Source organism: Falco biarmicus, chromosome 1, assembly GCF_023638135.1.
Source record: "Falco biarmicus isolate bFalBia1 chromosome 1, bFalBia1.pri, whole genome shotgun sequence".
In the NCBI taxonomy this organism is placed as follows: Eukaryota; Metazoa; Chordata; class Aves; order Falconiformes; family Falconidae; genus Falco; species Falco biarmicus.
The window spans coordinates 122275825-122297138 of NC_079288.1; the positions used below are offsets into that span (position 1 = coordinate 122275825).

A 21314-nucleotide genomic window follows, 5' to 3' on the forward strand; every position below is an offset into this window, starting at 1 on the left:
TTCTTGCACTTTGACAATGACAAACCTAATCTGAAGCACACCGGGTGGAACTGGTATTAAAAGTTTTCTGGAATGCATTCAGCCTTGTCCTTATCTTATTTTTCAGTGATGAAAAATACGGATTATTAGTAGCCAAACATATCCGTTCACAGTTTACCAACACTCCATGTTTTATAAATGGTGTAAACCGTTTTTATTATTCAAAATATTATTCAAAAATAATGCTGTTTTAAATCGCCATTTCAGCCACTCTTCCCCAGGGTGATGATTGTACCTATAGCAGAATTCTAGAATCCGGCTGAATATTCAAGGTTTACTCTACAAGGCTGAGAAACTTCATGTTGGGAATCACTACCTAGAATTGCTGTATTCCTTCTATCTACATTGATATTCTCTTTAAGAATTTGGCTCGATGAAATCAGCTGTTAATTGCCAAACACAGTGAATTTAATTCTTTAAAAACTCAGTTTCACTAGCTCTCTGGATGCACCCTGAATATCTGTTCTTGTTTTGTCCATCCCATCTTTCCTCAAGCATGCAGGCAGTCTTCTTGGTTCAAAGCCAGAAGGCTTACTAGGTTTCTCAAGTCTCCAAAATTTCCTGTTATTTTAAAAATTTAGATACCAGATTACATAATTTGGCTCAGTCATATGTAACTTCTCTTCTGGGAATGCTGAGAGCATATCTGGTCTCAAGAATTTCAGAGCTTCATATTGGTTCTGCCTCATAATTGTGTTATGATCTCCTGGTTCATGTGTTTTTCTGGAGATCTTGAATTATGACATGGGTGATGAAATTCATCATAAATGATGGTTCTTTCTTCCCTTTATGTATCTATGAGATTAAATTACTCTTTCTTATATGTGTACCTAAATGCACACATCTTAACCCCCCGATACGCTATGTTGCATAACCAGATGTTTCACATCTGCATATGATTGCTTCTCATGAAATTATTTTAATAGTATTCCATTGTTCTTTTGAAGTTTCCATTGGAAAATTAGTTATTTCTAAAAATCTTATCTCCTTTTATAATCATACACTCAATTATTGATTTTCTGAGTAAGAAGTAATATGTTCAGATTTACGCTATACAAAGATTTTGGTATGCTTTTTTTCTAACTGTATATGTGAAACATTGCTGTGAGTTAAGATTTGGGTTTGAAGCTGTTTGAGTAAGTTTCTTCACTGTTTTAACTGCAGATTTGAACAGCAGCTTCTGGCTGTTTTTGTGTACCCCAGAGGTCCAGTAATGTCACAGAGTTCTTTTGAACTGTTTGGAATAAGTGACAGATATCTGTTCACATGCTTAAGATTCTTTTCTGAAACACTTATTCATAGGGATGGTCCCATTGACCTCACTAAGGTTATTTGTGTAAATTCTAGTTGATCTCAGCAAGAATTCTGGAACTGGACCCCCAGTGACCTCTCATAAGTAGCACAGTCTGGGTTGTGTTCCAAGTTTTCCATAAGGGCTTTAGAAGATATTTTCAGATTTTGGATTAAAATGCCAAAATGGCATTTTAATCTGATGGCTTGAAACATTTTTTGAATGATTAAAGACATCTGCCTATTCTGAGCACAGGAAACAACCATAATATTATTGGTAACAACGTGGTATCTGTGACTAATTATTACTTTTTTTTAAGTAGTAATTACTGTGTATGGTATCTTACTGTCCTCTGTTTTACATAAATTTAAAATCCCAAACGCTCTTTCCCTGCAGCTCTTGCAGAGTTCCTCAGCCCTATCAAAAGCGAAACCGTTAGTGCTGAAGCAGGCAGTATTTTGACATACTCTAGGAACTGATTGAAAGCTTGTGGCTAATAGGCAGTATAGAAGGATTTGTGCAGCTGTTTAACAAAGATTGGATGCCAGCATGCTTTTCACGTATCCTTAATTCAAAAAGAAATTGCAGATGCCAAAAGCCAGTTTTGGGACTAGTTTAAACCCAGTGTCTGTGTCTGATTTGAAATAACGGAACGTAAAACCTCACACGTTGTGTGGCAGTTTTCAGAAGCACTCTCATGAGAATGTTCCCTTTTATTTTTAAGGAATTATGCTGAAACCAAACTAGCGTGTTTTGTTTCAGTATAAAGTCATCCCTGTCCTGTGCTTGTGCTCCCAGTCTTTGTTGTTCCTCAGATTTATACCAGTTACCCTACCAACCCCTGTGTCCTCTAATATGCGCACACCTTACCCAGTAGGCTGACAGGGTGCTTCCAGAGTGCTTGGAAATTCTAAGATCATCCAAACGTTTTTATCAGAGAGGCAGTGGAGAAGATGTATTCAGTCCCAAGAAGCAAAAAAGTCCACCACCTATTGCTTGCAGATCATGTGAACCCTCAGTATTAGTGTTTCCGTTTAGCTTGTGGTCCTGCCCATCTGTATATTACTGTTCATTTCAAAATTATACCTGTCTTTTGACAAAAGAGCGCGCAACATTTGCAGGCTTGCAGATCCCTTTTTCCTCTTACAAACAAAATGATTGTGACGTTCTCTAGCCTCATATTTATGTAAAGTATAAAATAGTGTGAACCTTCTAGAGGCACAACTGCGATCATTAATATATGCAGCACGTTATGAATATTCATCCCCAGCACACTATGGTTTCTGGCATTGCTTCCACTAGTGTTTAATGCATTCATTTCTTTCCTGTTTTCCTAATTTAATATAGAGCGTGGTTGATTTATTTCCTAATCCATGTGAATGTGAACTTCCTCGGGCTGCTGAAAAACTTATGCTTTTGTAATTCTCCTACACACAGCAAGAGGCAAAGGGAAAAGTTTTTTATTCATTTGGTAATCTGTTTCTTTTCTTATTTTTTTTTTCCTCAAATCTCAGCTTGGAAACCAGAAAGTAACTGCCACTGTGATGGAGGTAAATGCTTCACAGACACACAGACAAACAGCAACAGAAGCTTCTCCACTGCCTCTTCCTTCTCCTGTGGTACCAGTTAACAGAGCCTCTTTCTCACCAGACAGTGGCACCCATCTAGTACCATTTTCTTTGCCAACGCTTGATGAATTTTTGCCTTCACGCTTTTATAAAACCCCAGCCCTTTCACAATTGTCATCTAAATGCCCATACCTAGCTTCCGAAAGTATTATCCACAGGAACGAAACGGCCTCTGTAAGCGCAGATTCTGCCATGAGTGAGTGCTCCTCCCGCACAGTGAGTGAGTCCTCCACAGCCATTCTAGATGAGCTGCAGACTTGTAGCTATGATACTACTGACTGCTCTGAAACACCTTCCCCAACCTTGAGCCAGATGTCTGCTGTGTCAGATGGCACCACCTTAACCAACACTGCTGCCACTTCTCATGTAATTATGCTTCCTTTTTTCCTCCTCCATTTTGTTCACACAGGTTGTCAAAGCGGAAAAGAATTCAAACTTTTCTGTTAACGCTGTTACGCAGACAAGTATAACATTAGTAGTTTTCTGTGTTTGTAGTAGTCTGACAGTATGTTTTGCAACAGTTGTTTAAAAAAAGTCACAGATTTGGTAAGAGGAAAATGCTACTAAGTTGTTGCACAGTTGTACGGTTGGCTAAGGCATGTCAAACACTTTGCTTAAAATAAATCGAATGGCTGTTCCAAATGCACTAAAAGCAAGCGGTCTGTAGAGTTTGAAGAGATTGGTTTAAAACAGTGTTAGCAACATACAGGTTTGTGGAGTTTGTAGCCTCCGGGCTACCACCATTTTTTGGTTTATACTAGGTACAGATTTCAATAATATAACTTGTAAATTCATGGCAAATGTTAGCAATATTTAACACAGTTTTTTCCCCAGCCATGACCACTGACTGCATAAAGCTGTTTTTCTCTCCTCTAACTAACCTTTTCCTCTCTTAAGCACAGTTTCTTATAGGAGTGAACTTCATAAATAATCTTGTAATACCCAGATATCCTATTAATTTTCTCTTGGTTAAGTCAAGAAAAAATAGCATGCAATTAGATGTTTTATACATACATTCACTTTTCTGTACCTTGGTATGCTCATATATGGGTAGAAAGAAGGTATGGAATTTGGGTCAAATCCAGATCACTGCTGATTTCTTTTGAGATTATCTGCATGATTAAAATGAGCCAGAACAAAGCCTTCATTTAAATTGAGCAATTCATTGCTGAATTACAAAACAGAGAGATGTTCTGAGACCAGAGTTTTACTGAGTCACAACAGTGTTCAGACTTTGTTACAAGTACTTCAACATGCTATCATTTTCAAGTCTGAAAAGAACAAACCATGTAGACATCTTTTAAAGTTTCATGTATATTCTGTAAAAAGAATTTTGAGCCCAGACTTGCACATAGTCACCTGGAAAGTCAGTGATCCGTTGTCAGTGCTCTTGATGCTGTTAAAAACAAAAATAACAGGCATGTAAAAGCTGTCATTCCTAACTCTCGTAACAGCTTTGAACCATAATCAATACAGACTGGGGTGTGGAAGTAAGGCACAATTGCTACATGAGCATTTACTAGCTATGGGAAGCACGGAACATTTATATTTTCTTCTAACCTACTTCTAAAATAATCAGCTAACTGTATCTGTTTTCTTTGAGCACCATTTTTGTAGCTTAAGTGAACGGTCCTTCCCTTTTTCTTTTTTTGGGGTAGTCTCCCTGGTGAGAGGTATTTACGGTCAGGTCTGACCACCACTTTCTTAGACACGGCAGGGATGAGCATAACAGTTGTGCAGTATTAATGGATGAAGAGGAAGGATGAGTCTCCCACCAAAGGACAAAAATCCCTAAGAATCTAAGATCACTAAAGCCCCACGGAAATTAAACTGCTGGCAAGAGCTACCTCTGCAGTGTAAAAAAGTCTTCATCTCCCACCCTCTGTAGGGGAGGGCCAGATGACTGTCAATGTATCTGGGAAATAAGAAAATGATGGGGAGGGTGGCACATCCACATGTGCTGCTCGTGGGTTTACTCCTGTAATGATCGTCATCCTCAAAGAGGACTCGTGTTGCTTTTGTAGATTAAAACGGCGGAGGGAGCAATAAAAGTAATACAGGATGGTGCCATCCAGCACTGTGCCCACACAAGGTGGAACCATGCTTCCAAAGACGTCATGTCCCCGGTGGGGATGCTTGTTTGTTCTCGAGGTCCTTATTGAGAGCTTCGGCAAAAAGGGTTTACAGCAGAACTTCTGAGATGAAGAAACAGCATCAGGAAGAGCTGATTTACAACAAATTTGTAAAATATTCCAGGCAGAAGGCAGGGATAAACATAAAATGGCGCTTAATTTGCCATACTTTTAGTCACTTTAGATTACAGCTTCTTTGAAAACCTGAAGTGTGAGAATTGTAATTCTTGTTTGGGCTTATGCTTAGAATTGCAGTTAAAATCGGAGAACAGCTGATTTTGGAAAATATTTTTTCTGATTCTATTCCAATTACGAGCATTTCCCTTATAAAGTAATTTTCATGCGTTCTTTTTGTTTATGTAGTTTAAAATTGTGGAATCTAATGGAAACTTGGAAATGGAAGTACACGTTAGATTTTTGCCTTTTCCCAAGTGCCAGAACTGTCTTTAACTTCAGGAACTGATCCCTGAGTATTTTAGCCTGATTCAGAGTCTTGTGGCCAGGGCTGTGCTGTGCACAGCACTGCTCAGACATCCATCGTGGGACCTCTTTCCCTTTGCTGCCGGTCTCAGCAGAGAGAAAAGAAAGTTAGAAAGCCACTCCAGATAGGTGCTTTTCTCTGCTCTGATTCAGAAGTCCAGAGAGCTGCTCTTTCTGATGCTCAGGCAAATTAAAGGAAGTATAAGCCTGATACCTCGAAGGATTCTTTGCAAGAGTTTGATTGCACAGCAGCAGCAGGTGGCTCTGCTAGCAGTGGAGCCCAGGTGAAGTACGCTGGAGAAAAAAATAAATGGAGCCTAGGGAAATGAAAGAGCATGAATTAGATGAAGATTATCTTCCCAGTTAGCTGGGGAATAGGTGCATTTTGGCAAAAAAAGTTATTTTCTTGTATCATCTTATTTTGCCACAAAGGAGATTACGTAAGAAAGTAAAAGATCTAATTCACGAATAGGCGTCCTAAAGATTTTACTTCCTTGTATAATCTGGGAGCAAACTCTGTCACCTGAAACAAAAGCATTACATTCTCAGATTGAAATGTCAGTAGCTCCCAAATAATTCCAAGGGCAGGAGAGGCCCTTGAAACTTCACAAAACTATCTTTTATAGCTAGCCCTCTCACCAGTGCCAGATGCATCAGATAAGCAAATGCAGCAGCCACCTTCACAGAAACCTTCCTCAAAGAGAGTCATTAGGAAGTAAGAAATTCTAGCTGAGTTGAGGTCTTCCCTAAGGCCTTTATAAGCAAACCCAAAAATGTCATATATGGACATGCCATATATATATTTATGAATGATGCACGAGAGCTCCTTGTATGGATCCTGTTTTCATTATATTGTGTACTTAGCGTAAGAGCCTTACTGTCTAACCCAGCTATTTGGTAAAGCCCATCACAGAGGTTTCTTAATTTTTTATTACAGAAATCCATAGGAGTAGCTTTCTGGTCTACAAAGAGCTCCTGCTAGTTCTGCTCCTCTCTTCAGAGAAACAAAAGCTATAGTAAATTAGTAAGATTCTGAACATAGTTGCACCCATCCTTCCCTAGAAACAAACTTTCCCAAAAAGACAATATGCAGGAAGAGAGAATGGGTGAACTGCTGAAGTAGGGTATGGGTGGCGGGCTTCATCTAGGGACCTCATCTGAAATCATGGCTTCATACCTCTTGAAATGCTATCTGTGAGCTCGTGTAGCTTTTATATTCTTACTCCAAGTTCCCTTCATGGGGAGGATGGTGTGAGAAAAGCCAACTTAGTTTGCATTTTGGTTCTTGACTTTACTAAGAGATGAAACATTTAAAGAAAACAGTTTTAATGGAGACATCACCACAACGCAGACTTTTCAGTTCAGTTCTGAAAACGGGTGTCCTTAAAATTGAGGAACCTCTGAACGCACATAAGACCACATGTGATATCTGCTTAGGAGCTAGAATTTGTTTTGCTGTCTTAGCTATTGGAGGCTGAGACGTTAAAAATTTCAAGTCAAATCAGTAATCTCCAAAATATAAATGCATACAAGAGGTCACGAACCATTGCACTTTTAAATATAAAAATAATACGCCTTTTAGTAATGATTTTTACTTCTGCTTTACTGCTTCAGATAGTTTCATGTTTTACAGCATGTTTTAGTTCTTTTGTTATATAAAATTGAGCAAAGTTTGTAGCACTCTGATTTTGTTCAGGTTTAATGAAGAATTCTGCATTAAAAAGAGATGTTGCAGAGACCTTCCCTCCCTTTTCTGCTCAAGTATTGCTACCCTCTGATTTCATTCAGTGCTTTCTCCGTATCTGTTTTAATCCTGCAGTGCTCCCCATAAAAGTGCTACAGCCCAGATGTGGGGATTCTAAAGCTGGGGGCAAGGAAGCAGGTTGTTTCAGAAGTACCTCTTGTGTCTAAAGCCTAAATGGCTTGTGATGCTGCTGTACTGCTAGTTTACTTAGCTTTCCCATTTTATATATTTGACAGTTTTGTTCTGTTGTCTTGTGGTTGTGGTATTGTCTTTTTATTGGTGCTGTTTATTTTTGTTGTGATAGATTTCATATCAGCATCCCATAGTTACTCTAGCTGGCTTTAATTTTTTGAAGAAGTTCGGCTCACTCTCTTTAGCTAGTCTTAATGAGACTTTTCCCTTCAGTCTGCCCAGAAGTTCCCATTAATATCAATAGGGCTTGAGCATGTGTATTAAGGGAATGTGTCTCTTGGAGTGAGTGAGCAGTGGTAGGCAGCCTTTGTCGCACGATGAGAGGAACTTTCACTGCCATCTTCACTTTATATTGCTGGCAGACCTCTGCAGACCTTGATTGTGCCATCTTTGTTGCCTTGACCGTGGTGGTTCCGTCACCTTCCCATGACTTCAGCATGCTTCACACACAGCACTTACAAGGAGAGAAGAGGGGAGGCACAAGGTATAGAAGGAACACATTCTGCTCCCCTGGTGCCAAGTTTTGCATTTCAGTGAACGCAGATGCCGTTATGGCTAGGTACCTGACAACTGGTAATTGTTGTGTGGCTGACAGTCTTGCATCACTCTCTGTTTGGGATGGCAGTCGGAGGGCTTTGTGTGTAGTTTAATGGGATATTGTTTTGTTTCTCTCAGGCTCAGATCACAGTGAATGGGAACTCTGGCACTGCTGCCAGCCCAGTGAGTCACTTTCAAAGGCCTTTTTCCCCTTCTTCAGCTTACCCTCCACCAGCTTCGCTCAATTCCAACATTGTTATCATGCAGCATGGCAGAATGATGGGTAAGCCTCACACAGAATGTTTGCTTTATACATTATACAACATATTCCAATTCACGTGGCAAAGACTGCAAACAATTGCTGAGTGCTTCGTATCCATAATGAAGGTGTTGTCTGTTCATCTACCTTGGGAAGTAAATGCAAAAAACCCCAGCATTTATTGATAGATACAGTAGTGATCATGAGCTGGAGTTGCTGTTAAGTTTTATTACTTATGTGTGTGAGTGACCTCTTGCCACCTTTCTACTAGCTTTGCCGAGGAAAAAGCATATAGCAAAGTAGCTCAACCAGTGCAGCCCCTTCAGATTTTGCCTTGAAGAAACCAAGGGTCAACTTTGTACATTGGTTCTCCCCACAAATTCCGTAATATTCAGTGGAAATACTGCCAACAAAGGGATGGGCTCCAGGCTTTTAAACACCTGTCATGTCAATCTATAATTTGTTTATGGTTGGGGTTTTTTTTGTAGGGCATTAATTAAAAAAAAAGACATGTATACATGTTCAGCCTTAGAAAGGTGCTTTGCCAGTATAATCCATTTTGCCAGAACAATCATTTGCTTGCTGCTTTTTCTACTAGTTAGTGTTTTGCATATTCAGATAAGATTATACATGCAAAATAATTTGAATGTGATCTTGAAGTTTACTTTTTTGTTGTGCATGCAGGGAAATTAGGTGACACTTCTCACTCTGAGCCTTATAGCTTAGACAACTGCTATCCCTGTCATAGTGACAAGGACAAAAACTGTATACAAGGGTTTCTCCACATCCCAGAATACTAGATTCTTTTGATTGCTTCTAGTTTGCTGATCTAAAGACCTATCAATTCTGGTTTGGATATACCTGAAATAAGTAAAGTGTTTTCCCATGATTTTTACTCTTGTGTGATGCGGAAGTTCTGTGTTCCACAATAACGACCTGACTTAATTCTCCTTGCTCACTTAAAAATGCTACTGATGGCCTCAGTTTGAGGTCTATGAAGAATGAAGGATCAAATCCAAAATGTTTTCTAAGTTTAGCATCATGCATTTTGGGAAAAAGGCCCAAATATTCAGACGTTTGCCATGCAGAGTTGCCCCTCGCCATATATGTGTAGCACTGAATTATTTACAGGATTTCAGACTTCTGTAAACAGCTCAAACAGCCACGCTAAATCCAGCTCTCTGCAGTAGAAGTGAGCTGAAGTATTTGAATTAAAATTAGAGCTTTCAGTCACCAGAGCTCCTTTTCCCAGTTTATACTACAATTCAAATATTTTACTTCAGAAGAATCAACGGATGTTAATGCACATGAAGGGCAATTGTAATCTTCACCAGTACTGTTAGAATATTTATTTTTACTCCCTACATTCGTTTATCCTGTGGTGGAAATGTCACACAAGCACTGTACCTGCTTTTGCAAAAAAAGATGATTTGTCATAGCAGCCTACTAATTTACTGAAACATGCTGCCTGAAGTACATCATTTGCAGCCATACGAATTTTCACGACATATCCCAGCAGTGAGGTGGGTTTTGTTAAATTACTCTGAATTTTAGAAAGAAATGGTAGTAATGACTTATTAGTTTTGTTAATTATAAAGGAAGATTTGGGAGAGAAGGGTCAAAATATTGCAAGTCACCACAAAGCAGCCTGCAGGGTTCACCCAAATTATCGTAGGTGGATCATCAGATTGCTCTACAGATGCCAAGTTACTGAGGTCCATTTTTATGGACTATAGAGGCACTTAAACATACCAATGTAACTTTAAAGAATGAAAATTGTGTGTCAGAATTTGTTTTTAAAAAATATTCATGCATCAAAACTTAATGTTTCTAAATGTGTGCCACGTAAGTCTTTGTGGAGGGCTGTTTGGAATCTGTTCCTGTGATTAACAAAACAGCGATTTTCTAGTTTGCTAGAATGCGTGGGGGTGGGGGGGTTGAAATTAGATCACTACTTTCAAGGAATGGGTAGGAAAGGTGCAAGAGTTTGATTTATAGGAAAAAGGCTGCTGCCGCTTTCTCAGTAGATTTTGGTGGGGTTGTGGGGTTTTTTTCCTTTTTTTTTCTTTTTTTTTTTCTTCAGCAAGGTGCTATGAAAAAGTACACCTAATCTAAGAAGATCTGAGTTGAATAGCCTGTCTGGTCCTTAGATAAGTTTATAATCCTGTTAATGTAACATTAACCAGGGCAAAGCCCTAGCTAAGATGATTGTGGTTTTTAAAGTGTTGTATATGTGTGTGGTTAAGATTGTACAGCAAACATGTACTGTATATATATAAATATATATATATATGGGGAAGCATGTTACAACTGCAAAGTGTAATTATTGTATCGTTATACAATATTCTGTCATGTTATCTTTACAGAGTCCACAGAGACATACTCACAGCATGTTCAGACTGTTGGCAGTACCACCACCACCAGTACAATACCAATCTGCAGATCCTCAGAAGAAGAAAAAAAAATTACAGTCATTAAAGCTCCACATTATGCAGGGATTGGCCCGGTGGATGAATCTGGAATCCCTACAGCAATTAGAACGGTAGGAAATTCTGGGGAATCTGTGTATGAACTCATACAATGAATTGATTGTTGTTAATGGGTTTTTCACATTCTTCTAGTCTTATATAATGTGGAATACATTGTGCGTAATCAGCGAGCTCATGAATATAATATTGTGTGTTGACGGAAAAGGAGAATGCTGATGGGAGCATAATTGGGCAACCTCATGTTTCTAGCTTTAATTAGAAGTAGCCAAAACTCTGTGTCTCTTTCTTGCTTCTCTTGTAGTTCTTGCCTTTTGGAGATATGAAGTAATTGTGTTTGTTTTGTTATTTCTAAAATAAAGTTTATACATGCTATATATGTGTGTGCATACAAGTGTACAGATAGACACGTGTGTGTGTGTGTGTATATAAAAATCTCATGTTTTGCGGTTTTGGGGGCAACGGTTCTTATGTCATCAGGGTAGTGTAGGAATGAATAGTTTTGTTGTGACAATGATCTAAGTGACCAGCATTTTCATAGAAATGCAATATATAATCATTTTCCGCCTTGAGTGACATGTCAACGAATAGCGTGGAAGCCCTTTCATTGTGACTAGCCCAGTTTTGATCATCTGCCACTAGTCACTGCTTGAGTGGTCCCAGGATGCCGAACTGAAGAGTTTTGTTTTCACCATGCTAAAGCATTCTTTCCACTCTGCTGTCAGGGCAGCCTCTTCTGGCTGGTCCAGAGAGCACAGTGGCAGCTGCGCTGGCTCTGTAAGGAAGTGCTTACTGGCCTCCCCAGCCAGAGAAGAAGTGCTGTGCTAGACGGAGAAAGAGTAAGAAGAGTGGGAGCCAGGATGAAGGCAGCAGAGCCCTTGCAGGTGAAGTCTTTGTGAGGTGCAAGGATGTAGCAGCTGTTGGATGTGTCCCCTCTGCTAATACTGATGTACGGGGCTGTGTTCTATTGCCCAGAACTGCTTCAATGGATTGGAAACTTAGGGGGAAAATCAGGAACTGATGGAGAAAAGCAGTAGGAAAAATTCAGAATAAGTGGTAAGATGGGGACAATTTTGATAAGAATGGGGGGAAACTATGGCATTTCTTGCTTTCTTTTTGACATAAAAAGTAATATGATCAGAATCTTTTAAAAATTAAGAAATTTCTTTGCAGCAATGCTCTAGCTTCCTACCCCATTTTTACGTAAATAGTCCCTATGCTTTATATAGGATAAAGTAGGGGGTTTTGTTCTTTTTTTTTTTAATAGCAGATTGATCTAACAGGGTCCGTATCAGTTATATAAGATTATAACAGAAATCCCCCTGAAGTGTGCTTAACAGAGTTGGCAATCTGCCAACGTGTATTTAACTTTTGGATTATATGGTCTGAGTCTCTCCGATTTTCCCCTAAAAAAAACATAATGAAATTTGAATTAGCACATTTTTTTCAGCTGAACTTGTTCTGGGTTTTGTCATGTTTCGATTTCAAAATATCCTGTAGCTTGTAAACTTATTATTATAGAAATCATTCTCACAATGAGATATATGAGTTAAAAGATTATGCTAGCGTGTGTGTGTCTGTGTGTGTGTGTCTGTGTGTGTGTGTCTGTGTGTGTGTGTCTGTGTGTGTGTGTCTGTGTGTGTGTGTCTGTGTGTGTGTGTCTGTGTGTGTGTCTGTGTGTGTGTGTGTCTGTGTGTGTGTGTCTGTGTGTGTGTGTCTGTGTGTGTGTGTCTGTGTGTGTGTGTCTGTGTGTGTGTGTCTGTGTGTGTGTGTCTGTGTGTGTGTGTCTGTGTGTGTGTGTCTGTGTGTGTGTGTCTGTGTGTGTGTGTCTGTGTGTGTGTGTCTGTGTGTGTGTGTGTGTGTGTCTGTGTGTGTGTGTCTGTGTGTGTGTGTCTGTGTGTGTGTGTGTGTGTGTGTGTCTGTGTGTCTGTGTGTGTGTCTGTGTGTCTGTGTGTGTGTGTGTCTGTGTGTGTGTGTGTGTCTGTGTGTGTGTGTGTGTCTGTGTGTGTGTGTGTCTGTGTGTGTGTGTGTGTCTGTGTGTGTGTGTGTGTCTGTGTGTGTGTGTCTGTGTGTGTGTGTGTGTGTGTCTTGTGCTACTTTGTGTCCTTACTCTGCTTCCTTAGGACTTAGCTGAAAGTGAGATTGTTTTCAAGATACTGATTTGAGATTACGTTTTAAATGTGCACAAGTATATTTGATCCCCATGTATCCCAGTCATGTAAGAACAAAGCTGGTATAGTTACCAGCCAGAGACTCAAACATGCTGTACCTTGAAACCTCTCAGCAATGCAGTAGTATGCAGAAACGTGCAGAAGTGCTATAACTGCATTTCCCATGAACAGAAGAAGGTAGGATATGTCATTCGCTCTTTTTCTGAGGTCAGTGGGCAATCCAAATGGAAATCTCCCAGAAAGTTCAGCCCTGCTCCATCTGGAGAAAGAAAGAAGTCTTCAAATTAGTTGACTTTGTAATTCCATGCAGTATAAAAGTTTCTTATTCTTCCATCTTTATAAAAATGGCAACAGTCTATCAAAAAAGCAGTAAATGCAGATTCATGGGCGATAGGTTAACGTATGCGATGTTCCCAAACACTATTTGTACTCAAAGGTAAGCTTATAAATAAGAACTTATTTATCTGTAAGGAATATCTGTATTCCAGATTTGGAGTGCTTTTCAGGAGTAGAGAGATTTTTCAAGCTGTGGTTATCTCCTCCAAGTCTGTTCTTCCTCTCAGAACATAGTTTGTGACAGCTGTTTAACCAAGGAAAGCAGAGCGATGTTCTCTTCTTCTTTTCCTTCAAACCCTCTCTGCCCAAAGCTGCTGAGAGGGGAAGGATTCCTGTACAGCTTTCCCATCTCTCAGAACCCCCGTGCCATGTTAGCATGTTCCTTCCATACCACTTGAGCTCCTGCCAGCTCTGGGAAGTGCAACTCTGAAGCCTGAAAATTCAGATCATTGTTAAGTTCTGCCACCATGCCAAGCCCTGCCCCAAAGATGGTGAAATTGCGAGGCATTAAAAAGGAAGTCTTTGAAAAGGGACGGTAAAATGCTGTTCACTCAGAAAAGCCTTCAGTCAAATGGCACCACCAGAGTTTACCACCAACAGGGTCACAGGAAAGGAAAAAACAGATTCATGGAAAGCAGTATGACTGCACTGTTTTAGACTAGCCAAAATGATTCCTTCATGTCTAATCATCAGAATCAATCTGTAGACTGAGAAGGCCTCTGTTTATGAAGAATGGAGGGGGGAAAAATCAAGTCCCACCAGATTTCTTTTCCATCCTTAGTGATGCAATATTTTAGCTTGAAAAAAACCACCACAGAAGGTCCACTGAAAGTCATACATGCCTCCTTTAATTGCATACTTTCTGATGGATTATTAGAATACTTGCAGCGATTATGGGCTCTCCTAAGTACCAACTGCTGGTATTTCTTATGTCCTCTTCGTGCTGTTTGGCTGAGTGTTCATTCACGTATGGTGATACTGTGTTCCAACGTTTAATTGCAAGAACTATAATGTCTGCAGAGCAGGATGGCATCTGAATGGCTTCGTACGTTGTGAATGCTGTTGATTCCTCAAAAAAACGTTGGTATGTGGGATTAGTGAATATAAATTGCAAAAAAAATACTTTAAAATAGGATTAGTTAAGGAATAGAATAAATCCATCTGGTTTATAATGGAAAGCCAAATTATTGTCTGAGGTTTTAAACCCCAAGGGTGGGGGCTGGGGGGAGAGATGATGAGAGAAGCGTGTTCAAATGTTCAGAAAGATTTTGGGAGACCACCTTCTCTGGTCGCATGAGAGCTTCTTCATACTTGATCTCTATGTGGAAGTCTCCTGTGCTTTTTGTGGAGGACCTGACTCACCTGGCAAACAGATACCTACGTGCCTTTGTCCCTTGACAAGCAGTAGGGTTATGGAAGTAGTATTTATACGCTGTTTCCGTTCTATTCATCTATCACTGATTTGAGCTCTGTCGGAAGACTCTTCTTGGCCCAGTACAATCAGAAAGGCAGTTGTGGTATCACGGGACCACTGCAATTTCTGCTGCTGTGGGAAATGAGGAGTACCGCGGAGGCTGTGGCTATCACCATGAAGTCCTGTAGACCTTCTGGACTTCGCCTTGAACTTTTGAGTGTACATGATCTTGGAGCACCAAACAGCATACTTGATTCTGATCTACCTAAATTATTCTTACCAGAGTTCTGCTAGTGTAGATGTTTAATGCCTTTAGGGAAACAATGTTAAAATGGTCCAAACCTGCTTCCGAATATATTCTCTTTGGCAGAAGTCAGGAATATGTTGGTAGGTGGGGGAAGGGACTGGATTTTGTTACAAAATTATCTGTTTGTCATCTCTATCTTGCAAGCAGGTCTGGGTAAAAAGCAAACCTTCCACTTCAATTTCTTTCTTCTCCAGCAGATCCCAAATTCCTTCAATTGACTGTCAGCTCTTCTTTAGAGCAATTTTTTGTTGGTTTTAAATGTCATTTAGTAGCAATTTTATGAGAACTTATATTGATTCCTCAAAGTACGGGAGCATTTTCTACCTAGTCCCTTATAATAAGAGCTCACCATTGTTAACAAAAAAGATTGATTATGTACAGTAGCTGTAACAGGTGTTTAGGGCAGAAGTGTGATTCATTCAAGATGGCACAGAGCCAGGTGAGCACGCTAAGTTCCCTCAGTTTTGTAGAGAAGAATTTTTGGATTTTCCCTTTTCATGGTAAAGAGCAGTGGGCAGAGTGACTGCAGATTTAGTATTAGCTAATGCAAGGTAATGCACATCAAGAGGGGTCTTTTGAATTACCCCTGTGCACTATGAAATTTGAAGATAATTCTGTACATCTGCGCTAAAACTTTTGCTTTTCTGACTGCTGTGGAAAAAGTAAAATTTTAGGACCTAAGAAGGATAAAACTGAAAACGTTTGCCTTTGTGTTACCTCCTTTTCTGAAATACTGTCATCCTATCTCAAAGAAAATGGCAGCAAAAGAGAAAATCCAGAAGGATAAGAGATAAAAATTATAAGAAGCATGAGCAAATGTTGATGTGAGGAGAGTTTGGGAACTTTGGGATTGCTTAGTTTACAAAAGTAAGGATAAGTTTAATTTAATGAGTGGTTATTGAAATGTATATTTTATTCACATTTCTCAAAATAGAGAAATAATTTAAGTTGTCCGGAAAGGGAATTTAAAATTGATAAAAGGAAGTACTGTTTGTTTAGAATCCAAACATTAACTCTTAAATATAACATTATCTTACTTATTTTCTCAGAAGTATTCCAAACTTTTTCTGCATTATTTAACAATGAAATTTTGAAGATAGAAGTTGGAAATTGCCGAGAGTTCAAAAAAAGCTTTTCTTACACACTGGTAATTGTAGTTGCTGAGGCATTTGTATTTCCCTGTAACGTATCTAGCTTTAATCATTGTCCAGTATAGGGCATGAAGAAGGTACACTCTTGACCTGGCACTGACTCCTGTGTCCTAACCGTTGTACCCTCAAGATCAGAGTCCAAAACTGACTTGGTCTTCAGTGTCTTTCAGAACTTGTTACAGGAATTCCTAGATGAAAAGCATAAGTACACCTTTTGAAATAGATGGTACACCTTTTGAAATAGGTGGTATGAAAATGATTATATTAAATAGGGGATAAAACATAATAGACTTTGTATCCAAATAACATTAAATGTCTTGATTGCATCTGTACACACAGGTATTTTTATTTCTTTGTTAATTATTAAAAACTTTATTTTATTTAGACAGTTGACAGGCCGAAGGATTGGTACAAGACAATGTTCAAGCAAATCCATATGGTTCATAAGCCTGGTAAGTATGCTTTTGTCTTTGCTGGGTGGTTCTCAGTGGCATTAAAAACTGCAGTGTTTTGCATTTTGATTTGTCTGCTGTGTGAAAACAGAAGTGTTTATCAAGTGTCAGGTAATGAATCAAATCAAATGGGTAAATTCAAAGACAGATTTTACTGCAGAGCACGCTATTTTCCTCTGCTAAAGGCTCATTAGCTCTAATGAGTTTGTTTTCTTACTAAAGCTAAATAAAACCTGAAGCGATTAGGATAGGTGTGCAGCCTGTATGATTCCGTGTCACTGGGGAACTCAAGAAGTGATCCTTATCTCCACTTTAAGGGTTAAGAAATTGGCCACTGTACATCTCCTAACATACCAGCTTTCTTTTGGAGAGCTCGTGTGTTAGAACAGCATGTGCTAGTAAACAGACTGTTTTAAGGATACGCTTTCTGTCTGAATTGCATTTTTTTTATAGAATGTCTTATTTGGTTTTGCTGAAATGGAGCTTTGGTGTCATCGCTAGTGTTAATGTACTTTATCATATCATGATTGTCCACCAAGGATGCCAAGAAACTGTATAAATGGCAATGATGCTCATTAGACCTCTGGAAGGAAAGAGACTATTCATCTGAAGTAGAGCTTTGCATTCAGTATGGTCATGCAATGTTAGTGGGAGAATAAAAAATGTAAGCAGGGAAATTAGGGAAATTTTGCCTTACAAGATCTATGTTGAGCACTAACCACATAGTAGATATTTGAGGATGCTTTTTGTGATAGGAACAATAATGTAGTAGTTTCTTGTAGAGGAGAGCTGGCAAAAGGAAGAAATTGAGCTTGGGGAAGGGAGAAGAACAGACAAAAAGCTCTAATTTGTGATTCGGTGCCAACAGTAAGGACACAATGTGGGCGGCGTGACCAGAAGATACCATTTTACCGATAAGGTGGTGGGATGGTAAAAATAGGCTATGGTAAGTATAATGGGAAGAGAATCTTCACAAAAGACCTGTGAGATGAGGAAAAGAAATATGGGGCTGATCGCCTACCAATCATTGTTTGTATTTGCAAAAACAAAGCTGCGTGGCTGTGATAAACTGGCATGTATTGCACTACTTTAACATGTGTATTTCTTTTTATAGATGATGACACAGACGTGTATAATGCTGCATATGCATACGGTACTGGTAGGAATTATTCCCTCACTTCAAAATGAGTCTTTTGTTAATGTCAGCAAGTAATGGGGTAGTTAACTATTCATGCTTGCTTTTATAATGCTTATATAAACACTTTTTATCATCTTGTTTGATCTCAGTTGGTGTTTTTTCCATGCCTTTTTCACCAACTGAAACAAACTTTAATTTTGGTTTCATTCTTGCCACTGAAATGAATTGCAGCTGTGGGCCTCTTACTGCAGATGGAATACACTGTAATGCTGTAGTTTCTTGATTACCTTGCATTTATTTTCAGTAGTGATTGTGAGTAACACAGCCTTTCCTTATAAAAATGAAAAGGGAACTGCGCTGTTCTGCTCTAATGCTAATTACTGACATGGGAAGACAAAAAGGTTGTAGTGAAAACACCTCTTAAAATACGCAGTAAGAGTGCCTAATAAAGATGATTCTGTGTTACGATCTACGAGTTTTTGCTGTAGGCACTGGTGTTGATATTTGGCTGCAAGAAAGATGTATTCATCTAATAAATATAATTATGTCTTTCAGAAGATTATAACCATGTGGTAGAATTATTTACAAAACCAAAAATGGAAGTGTGAATAGACCACATGTGCAAAAAATCCATAGTGCCTTGTGCAAAAATGCCATTCGAAATTCTTCTATTTCGGTGTTTGTTGCGTTCAACATGCTCTCATGCCTTTTTTTGTACTGTTGAGAGCATTTGTTGTGGGTCAGTTATTTGAGATCTGTTTGGACTCTTGTGATCCTCTTCAAGTTATCTTACTGCCTAGTTGTCCCAGAGTAACTAATTATTAAAACAATGGAAAAATGCATTTCTGCCTCTTCACTTCCCTCTGAACACAGAACAACTGAGAGGCAGGATGAGCCTGGGGATTAATTACAGCTGTCATTAACAGCTCTGATAGACTTATATACAGCCATTAACTTCTCCCCTCCTCAAATTAATCATTAATTTATTTTAATTATACTGCACTTTTTCTATGTGTTTGTAGTTTTACAGAGAAATATATAAAAAGTATTCTAATGAGCTACATAGTATACAGCAATGTAGTTTTAGAAAATGCATTTACACATTTTTGTAACCTTGCAGCTCTGTTGAGCTACTCTGAGTTCTTGTAGCTTTCCATGTTGTGTTTTATTAACACTCATGCTGTGAATATTTCTGGGTTTGTTTTATATTAGGTAGCTACAGTCCATCCTTCTCTGCTCAGGCACACCCAGCTGCAAAGACACAGACATACAGACCATTGTCTAAAAGCGCTTCTGACAGTAGCTCTGATGCCTTTAAGGTCTCATCCCCTTTACCACCTCCACATGTGCCACCTCCAGCACCACCACATCGTCTGAGGGAAAGGTCTATACCAGAAAAGTAAGTTAGCGTATTTTCAAAAAGTGTTCTTGGTATGTACAGTAACCCAATTACAGGATATCACAAAGGATAAAATAACTGCTGTAGAATAATATGACTTTGAGGACTTTATTCAAGGGACAGTCAGGCGATGGGGGCGAATCTTCATCAGTAGTGTGGGCATCATGCATGGTGCTACCATTTCTTCAACATGCTAAAGAAGTGTTTATTCCTACAGGTGATACCACCATGAGCATTTAAAGATTTTCATTCTCATTAGCAGGATTGTCCTGCTTGTTGTATTTCAGAACAATCTGTGCTCTAGCAGCTGTTTTGACTAGTTAGTCTGTGAGTAGGAAAGGCTATTTATGATACCCAGCAGCAAGGAGGAAAGGATCTAAAAGATGCTGTAATTGAAATTTGAGGAAGAGCAAAACTGTAAGCGTGTACCATTCAATGCCTGTTTCCCCAGAGCTCAAAAGTGCTTTATATCCCCATTTTTTCAATCTCTGTCTCCATTGTTGTAGACCTGGAAGGCGTTTACAGATTAAAGGGGTATTTCAGATTTCTCACGGTTTTCCAGCTTCAAACTTGCTGCACAAAACCAGGTCCCAGCGGTTAGAGTCCTGTCCGAAAGATCAATACTTAATAACTCAGGGAAGAAATGCTTATCCTTCTGATAAAACCATGCAAAGTGCCCTGCACACAAACTCTGTAGACTCTTCAGCATACCTGTAGCTACTACCTCAAACAAAAAGCTTTTTTGTTAATGTTTACATTCTTGAATACTACATGTTAATGTAATATTATGATGATATGCATTTTTTTATTTATATTTATAAGTGCGTGTGTGTATGTACGTATATATTTTATATATGAGAAGGGTCGTTTTCCATTTACGGCTGCGTACCCACCTCTCTTGGTTACACTCAAGCAACGAAACAGAATTTGTCCATTTTTGTCAGCTTGAGCGTCGTACATTTTTTTATATGTCAAAATGTAATGGTATTAAGCGGTTTCAAATAACTTGCAGTTTGCATAAAACATTAGGAGAAAGGACCATACTAAGTGTTTAAAGATAAGACTATGACCATGGCTTTTTGAAAAATTCATAGGTAGTGGCAATCCAAAAGGTAATCCAGCAGGTACACATACTGCAGAGGAAAAAGGTTGCTCAGTAGTTACTGATTTTGGCTCCTCCTGTTGCTGAGGGCAAGCTGAGAAGAGGAAATGCTAGGGGTAAGAGTTCGGCTACCTCCTCAGGGTCGCGACGTTAGAATTGGGTTAGCAAGTCATACAGAAGTGCAGATTTTGTTAGCAAGGCACCAAAATGTGGATCTGCTTGGCTTTGATCTCTGAAGTGATGTGAAACTGAGGCCGGTTGCAGTTCCTTTTGCCGAGCTTGAAAATAACTGCTGCAGCACCGAATTTGAATGCTGAGCCTCTGCTTTTAATCTCCTGCTTGAACAGACAGGCAGTGGAAATCTCTGTTCTCCAGGCCAGGGGACGCCAAACATGTTAGTTATGCTTCGCCTGCTGCTGACAGCTATAGCTCGTCAATCTTTTCCTGCCATTGGGAGATTCTTTTTTTAATTGCCTATAAAGCCTGAGTATTTAAAATCTCACGTAAGAGGCTTAGGTCCCCATGTATCACAGTTTCATAGCTGGGAGGTAAGATATGGTTTACATTAACAGTTAGACTCCAAAATATATTCCATAAGGGATTACAGGCTGAATGCTGTAAATTAGGTGAACTTGAGTGTGAATCAGAATTTCAGTAGCATGCTTTTTTTTTCAGTGACTTGCAGTATAATACAACGTGATCACAACATTGCCATCTTCCTGTTCATTCTCAAGAAATACAACCTTTTCTGCTCTGAAATATTTTTTTTCCTCAGTGAAAATAAACAATAGAGCCATGTAGAACTACTTCATTTGAAATGTAGGGCATTTTATAAATAGAAGTGTCCCAGAACTGGCACTCACAAACGTACTGTAAACAAAAGCTACCCCATAGATTTTTTTTAAGGCACGTGATAATGTGCCTTGATATGTCAGGTCACATCAAACCAAGTCGCATCAGAAAGCCTGATAGAAGCAACAGAATTTAATCAGTGTATGCTCTTTCTTATTGTAAATACAGGCAATAGCTGGCAGGATTTCCTCTTTCCTTTCCCCT

At 39.1% G+C, this 21314-nt stretch overlaps 1 protein-coding gene across 22 annotated transcripts in view; it reads left to right on the forward strand.

The window, feature by feature from the left end:
* The window catches only part of SORBS2 (sorbin and SH3 domain containing 2), a 231883-nt gene that overhangs the window by 161210 nt on the left and 49359 nt on the right, over positions 1-21314 (forward strand). For 10 of the 22 annotated variants that reach the window (XM_056325896.1, XM_056325888.1, XM_056325913.1 and 7 more), the window contains 6 exons: positions 2845-3324; positions 8182-8326; positions 10669-10844; positions 16553-16619; positions 17734-17778; positions 18970-19156. In XM_056325896.1, the coding sequence (XP_056181871.1) occupies positions 2845-3324; positions 8182-8326; positions 10669-10844; positions 16553-16619; positions 17734-17778; positions 18970-19156 (1100 nt within the window). Of the gene's footprint in view, positions 1-2844; positions 3325-8181; positions 8327-10668; positions 10845-11450; positions 11673-16552; positions 16620-17733; positions 17779-18969; positions 19157-21314 lie in introns of those variants that run through there. The other 12 variants (XM_056325965.1, XM_056325972.1, XM_056326025.1 and 9 more) reach the window with 7 other exon arrangements.